At 40.9% G+C, this 7,500-nt stretch overlaps 1 protein-coding gene across 1 annotated transcript in view; it reads right to left on the reverse strand.

The window, feature by feature from the left end:
- The window catches only part of slc2a2 (solute carrier family 2 member 2), a 13,426-nt gene that overhangs the window by 4,369 nt on the left and 1,557 nt on the right, over positions 1 to 7,500 (reverse strand). The window contains exons 2-6 of the mRNA XM_053646615.1: positions 3,035 to 3,130; positions 2,719 to 2,918; positions 1,637 to 1,761; positions 845 to 960; positions 211 to 373 (exon numbers count right to left, since the gene is read on the reverse strand). Coding sequence (XP_053502590.1) covers positions 211 to 373; positions 845 to 960; positions 1,637 to 1,761; positions 2,719 to 2,918; positions 3,035 to 3,130 — 700 coding nt within the window. The remainder of the gene's footprint in view (positions 1 to 210; positions 374 to 844; positions 961 to 1,636; positions 1,762 to 2,718; positions 2,919 to 3,034; positions 3,131 to 7,500) is intronic.

Here is a 7,500-nt window from a genome sequence, read left to right on the forward strand (position 1 = left end):
AAGCACACAGTAAACCATTCGCCTAAAATACATCGAATATCAAACACAACACCACGACAATGTAGCAAATGAAATAAATAAACTTCATATATTTAATATATTAGAAATATTAGATAACAATAAATAACACCAAATGTAAAACAGAAATAAATGAAATGACAATAAATTGTGTGTGTGTGTGTGTGTGTGTGTGTGTGTGTGTGTGTGTACTTCTGCAGGCCTCCTCCTTCTTGCCCAGTTTGATGTACAGGTATCTTGGACTCTCAGGACAAAATGGCAGCAACAAACTCTGCAGAACTGCAATCGCTCCACTTAAACCCAGCAGCATGTGCCACATGTCAGCATTCCCCAACAGGAAGTCCAGGCCTAGAATCTGAAATACACAAAATATATATCATTATTTTATTATATATAAAAATATACATTATTTCTCTACACGCCTCCTTCACTGTGACTGACAGGACACACACACACAGAGGCCACGCCTCCTTCACTGTGACTGACAGGACACACACACACAGAGGCCACGCCTCCTTCACGGTGACTGACAGGACACACACACAGAGGCCACGCCTCCTTCACTGTGACTGACAGGACACACACACAGAGGCCACGCCTCCTTCACTGTGACTGACAGGACACACACACAGAGGCCACGCCTCCTTCACGGTGACTTTATTGTAAGGAGGTAGTTAGATGATTAAATATTTTTACAGTTGCATCATATTCATTGTAAACGAAACACTCAGTAATCTGGCCGATACACATCCCCTTTGACCTTTAACCCAGAGCGTGTTCTGTGAGTGTACTGTGCGTGTACTGTGAGTGTACTGTGAGTGTTTACCTGGCTGATAAGGATGCCAATGACGACGGCGAGCTGATGCAGCGTTCCTAGCGCTCCTCTGTACTTCACCGGAGCGATTTCACCGATGTACATCGGAACGAGTCCGGACGAGAGACCTGCAACAGACGAGAGAGAAAACCGCAAACCCACTTCCTGTTTGAAAAAACTTCCTGTAGAAAAGGTCAGGGAAATGACAGTGCATGCAGTGTGACAGTTAAGGTCTCATGGGGGTTGAACTCAACGAAACCTACCTCGCTGCCTCCTGAACTCTACAGTGACTATACTGACTCCCTGCCTCACTGACTCGCCGCTTCACTGACTCCCTGCCTCACTGACTCGCTGCTTCACTGTCTCCCTGCCTCACTGACTCCCTGCCTCACTGAATCCCTGCCTCACTGACTCCCTGCCTCACTGACTCCCTGCCTCACTGAATCCCTGTCTCACTGACTCGCTGCCTCACTGACTCCCTGCCTCACTGACTCGCTGCCTCACTGAGTCGCTGCCTCACTGACTCCCTGCCTCACTGACTCGCTGCCTCACTGACTCCCTGCCTCACTGACTCGCTGCCTCACTGACTCCCTGCCTCACTGACTCCCTGCCTCACTGCCTCGCAGCCTTGTTGTTGATCAGCCATTTATAAGCCCTTTAAATAGTAATATTTAAATTGATGGAGTGGTGTGTGAATGTGTTTGTGAATTGGCCAGATGTATATTATGCTATATGATATCATACAGTAACAGATCAAGGGGAAGTGGATAAGGGCGTGTTAAACAGCACAGCCACAGTGTTCACCGCAGTAGAAGCCCATGATGGCGCGTCCCGTGATCACCATGACATGAGATTTTCCCATTTTAGCCAAAGCCATGAGCAGACTCGCAACCAGGGCGAGAACGTTCAGCACCAGCATGCCTTTAACCCTGAGACACAAATCACATGATTCTTATTATCATCATCATCATTATTGTTGTTGTTGTTGTTGTTGTTGTTGTTTGTAGTAATAAGAAGTCTTTATTTCCTTAAAAATAAAAACAAACAAAATATTTTTATTGACATTTGACTTGTTTTTAGTAAATTTAGTAAAGTTTTTAAAACCTATATTAAAACCTATACTTAGATTTTTGTCATTTTAAAAACGTATGTAAATATCTTTTTCACATTTCACATTCGTATATAAAATTCTGTGATGTTTATATATAGATAGATAAAAATAAATGTTTTATTTGATCAATGCACATTTTATTTTAATTGTATTTGCTATTTTTCACAATTAAAGATCCGTAAAAAGACGTTTTTAAAACACAGGGTTGACATAACGTTCGTATCCATGATTTTTTTTTTGTAACATGTTTATATTTAAATATAACATTAAATCATTTCCTTTCATTAATATTATTTGTATTTTATTCAAAATATATTTGTAATTGTAAAGAAGTTAAAATATAAAATGTAAATAAATTTAAACTCTATATGCATACAGTACAACTCATATCCTCATATATTTAATATTTATATTTATATATCTAAACTGGTTCTCAAATAGCTTATTAAATTTTTAAATGTAAATTTATATTTTAAAATGTAAATACTGTATGTAATATGTAATAAGCATAATTATGTTTTTATTATTATAATTATGTATAAAATTATTGAACTGAATTACATTTAATTAGCTGAATTTTTATTTTGATTGAAATTGCATATTTTATTGTTCAAATTAGTGTGTGTGTGTGTATATATATATATATATATATATATATATATGATTCATATTTATACATCTATAAAATGCATATATTTAAATAGAATGCAATAAATGATTTTGATTAAATGCCATTTTTTTCAGTTGCATTTTTTCTGAAATTAAAGTACTTTACCTTCCTCTGAAATCAGCGACGAATCCCACCAGGAAGGACGAGATGATTCCTCCAACAGGGAACATGGACACGGATAAGGACCAGTACATGGTCAGAGAGGACGTCTGCATCTGCTTGCCATCACCATCAGGTAGCGTAACGTTACCATGTTCATCAACCACGACAAAGCCGAGTGTGCGAGCGTAGTGGTGTTCGATGACCTGCGACACACGTGCACATCTGTCAACACCTGCATTAATAATAATAATAATAATAATAATAATAATAATAATAATAATAATGATAGCAATGTTGTGTGTGTGTGAGAGAGAGAGACCAGCTGTGGTGCGTTTATAACTCCAGTCCCGTATCCATACTGCAGAGAACCGAGAGCAGCAGCAAACACAGCCAGAGCAAGAGTACCTGTTAATTGCTAAACACACACACACACACACACAGAGGAAACACACACACCACTAATCACCTCAGAACACTAATAATGTTTTAAGAATTAAAATGAAAATGATTAAAAATGTTCTGGTATACACACCGATCAGCCAGAACATTAAAACCACCGACAGGTGAAGTGAATAACGTTGATGATCTGGTTACCGTGGCACCTGTGGGGGTGGGGGGGGTATATATTTATTAGTCAGTAAGAGAACAGTCAGTTCTGGAAGTTGACGTGTTGGAAGCAGGAAAAATGGGTGAGTGTAAGGATCTGAGTGACTTTAACAAGGGCCAGATTGTGATGTCTAGACGTCTGGGTCAGAGCGTCTCCAGAACAGCAGGTGTTGTGGGGTGTTCCCGGTGTGCAGGGATTAGAACCTACCAAAAGTGCTCCAAGGAAGGAGAACCGGTGACCCGGAGACAGGGTCATGGACTCCCGAGACTCACTGATGTGTGTGAGGAGAGAAGGCTCGTCCGTCTGGTCCGATCCCACAGAAGATCTACTGCAGCACAAACTGCTGAAGAAGTTCATGCTGGTTCTGACAGAAAGGAGTCAGAACACACAGAGCATCACAGCTTGCTGCGTATGGAGCTGCGTAGCTGCAGAGCGGTCAGAGCGTCCATGCTGACCCCCTGTACACCTCCGAAATCTCCTACAACGGACACGTGATCATCAGAACTGGACCATGGAGCGATGGAAGAACGTGTCCTGGTCTGATGAATCAGGTTTTCTTTTACATCATGTGGAGGCCGGGGGTGTGTGTGTGTGTGTGTGGAGGCAGTGTGATGATCTGGGCGATGTTCTGCTAGGAAACCTTGTGTCCTGGTGTTCATGTAGATGTTACTTTGACTCGTAGCACCTACCTAAACACTGCTGCAGACCGAGTTCACACCTTCATGGTAACGGTGTTCCCTAATATCAGTGTCCTCTTTCAGCAGGATAACGCTCCCTGACACACTGCACACACTGTTCAGGAACGGTTTGAGGAACACAAAGAGCTCAAAGTGTTGATTCGACCTCCAGATTCCCCAGATCTCAATCCCATCAAGCGTCTGTGGGATGTTCTGGACAAACAAGTCCGATCCACGGAGGCTCCACCTCACAACTTACAGGACATTAAGGATCTGCTGCTAACGTCTCAGTGCCAGATCCCACAGCACACCTTCAGAGGTCTTGTGGAGTCCATGCCTCGATGCCTCAGAGCTGTTTTGGAGGCATAAGGAGAGAGGGACCTACACGATATTAGGCAGGTGGTTTTAATGTTATGGCTGATCAGTGAAAATATATATATAATATATATTATGAACCCATTTGTTTAATAAAATAAAATAAATATTAAAATAAAATTAAATGATTAACAATGAAAATAAAAAATATGTAAATGTAATAATATAAGATCAGTAAGTGCCTGTTTGGTGTGTGAGGTAAACATTTGTGCAGAGTGAGAAATAAAACACTCAATTATTCTTATTTTTGAGACTATTAACAGTGAATTATCAGTTTTAAAGTATAATAAGCACGAACTCTTTAATTCCAGTTTACAGTAAGTATTAATTCATTCATTTTTTACTACATGTGAATGCTCTAAAGTACAAAGTAGGAGGTTCCTAGTTGGAAGAGTTCCCACCTGTCCTGAATCTAGCATAAAATGATCAGTCATTATTCGTTGAGAACAGTGGTGATCAGTGATTGATCATTGAGAACAGTGGTGGTCAGGGATTGGTCGTTAAGAACAGTGGTGATCAGTGATTGGTCGTTGAGGACAGTGGTGATCAGTGATTGGTCATTGAGAACAGTGGTGGTCAGTGATTGGTTGTTAAGAACAGTGGTGGTCAGTGATTGGTCGTTAAGAACAGTGGTGATCAGTGATTGGTCGTTGAGGACAGTGGTGATCAGTGATTGGTCACTGAGAACAGTGGTGGTCAGTGATTGGTCGTTAAGAACAGTGGTGATCAGTGATTGGTCGTTGAGGACAGTGGTGATCAGTGATTGGTCATTGAGAACAGTGGTGGTCAGGGATTGGTCATTGAGAACAGTGGTGATCAGTGATTGGTCATTGAGAACAGGGGTGGTCAGTGATTGGTCATTGAGAACAGTGGTGGTCAGTGATTGGTTGTTAAGAACAGTGGTGATCAGTGATTGGTCATTGAGAACAGTGGTGGTCAGGGATTGGTCATTGAGAACAGTGGTGGTCAGGGATTGGTCATTGAGAACAGGGGTGGTCAGTGATTGGTCATTGAGAACAGTGGTGGTCAGTGATTGGTTGTTAAGAACAGTGGTGGTCAGTGATTGGTTGTTAAGAACAGTGGTGATCAGTGATTGGTCATTGAGAACAGTGGTGGTCAGTGATTGGTCATTGAGAACAGTGGTGATCAGTGATTGGTCATTGAGAACAGGGGTGGTCAGTGATTGGTCATTGAGAACAGTGGTGGTCAGTGATTGGTCATTGAGAACAGTGGTGGTCAGGGATTGGTCGTTAAGAACAGTGGTGGTCAGTGATTGGTCATTGAGAACAGTGGTGGTCAGGGATTGGTCGTTGAGAACAGTGGTGATCAGTGATTGGTCGTTGAGGACAGTGGTGATCAGTGATTGGTCGTTGAGAACAGTGGTGGTCAGTGATTGGTTGCAGCTCGGTCATTCTTTACACAGTGGTGATGAGTGGAGTGAATCTGTTCTCTCAGCAGCTGTGATGTGAGCTGGAGCGCTTTATCGAATGCAGGACAGTCACTAACATCTGCTTAAAAAGTCGCTAATTCTGTTGTTAGGCACTTTTTAAAAATATTACGTCGCTAAAGGGTAATAAATAGGTGAAAAGTCAGCAAGTTAGCACCGCTGAGTGTAGATACCGGATTTGCGTGCCCTGCCCGATTTGCACCTGATCTGTTCTGCACATTCATGTCATTTCATAACATTACAACACAATCTGTGACGTTTCCAAATGACTCACACTGTATATAAACGTATATGAAGTCTGTTAGAAACAGCATCAATTACCACAACATGTTCTCTTCTAGTAACTGAAACATGTTTTATTGATGTAAAAATCTGAATAAAATAAAAACAACTCATTACAAATTTGATAGTTTAATTGTTAGCTGTGAAATGTTTTTATTAAGTAACAGTAAGATTAGAGACCGCCCACTTCGAATACAGAACTAGAAATAATTATCCAAATGACGTAAATCCTACAGACAGAAACATGTTTAGACTGCCAGACTCACACTATTCATAATAAGTAATAAGGCTTTTTAACATTATGATAAAAGTCGTGAGGTTTTTGCGTCATCGTGACCTTCAACGCCTTTGTGGATTATCATTATGTTTTTTATTAGCATATAAAGCATTTACCATTTACCGACTGTTCCATTGAGAATAAATGCAAACATTAAATTATTCAAGAATGATTCAATTATTAAAATTTGTGTACAGTACTTATTTTAGGATATACGGTGTGTTCCATTAATATTGGCACCCTTGCTAAATATGAGCAAAGAAGGCTGTGAAAAATTCTCTTTATTTTTAACCTCTTGATCTTTTGTTAAAAAAAATTCACAAAAATACTCTGCTCTCATGGATATCAAACACAACACAGGTTTATCCATATAAATATATTTGTTAAATATAGGTGTGCAACAATTATTGGCACCCTTTTAGTCAATACTTTGTGCTAACTCCCTTTGCCGAGACAACAGCTCTGAGTCTTCTCCTATAACGCCTGATGAGGTTGGAGAATACATGGCGAGGGATCTGAGAGCGTTCCTCCATACAGAATCTCTCCAGATCCTTCACATTTGGAGGTCCACGCTGGTGGACTCTCCTCTTCAGTTCACCCCACAGGTGTTCTATGGGGTTCAGGTCAGGGGACTGGGATGGCCATGGCAGGACCTTGATTTTGTGGTCAGTAAACCATTTTTGTGTTGATTTTGATGATGTTTTGGATCATTGTCCTGCTGGAAGATCCAACCACGGCCCATTTGAAGCTTTCTGGCAGAGGCAGTCAGGTTTTCATGTAATATCTGTTGATATTTGATCGAGTCCATGATGCCATGTGTCCTAACAAAATGTCCATGTCCTCTGGCAGAAAAACAGCCCCAAAACATTAAAGATCCACCTCCATATTTAACCGTGGCCATGAGGGACTTTTCCATATGGCTACCTCTCTGTGTGCTCCAAAACCACCTCTGGTGTTTATTACCAAAAAGCTCTATTCTGGTTTCATCTGACCATAGAACCCGATCCCATTTGAAGTTCCAGTAGTGTCTGCACACTGAAGACGCTCGAGTTTGTTTTTGGATGAGAGTAGAGGCTTTTTTCTTGAAGCCCTTCCAAACAGCTTGTGGTGATGTCGGTGA

The sequence above is a fragment of the Ictalurus furcatus genome, chromosome 17 (assembly GCF_023375685.1).
Source record: "Ictalurus furcatus strain D&B chromosome 17, Billie_1.0, whole genome shotgun sequence".
Classification (NCBI taxonomy): Eukaryota; Metazoa; Chordata; class Actinopteri; order Siluriformes; family Ictaluridae; genus Ictalurus; species Ictalurus furcatus.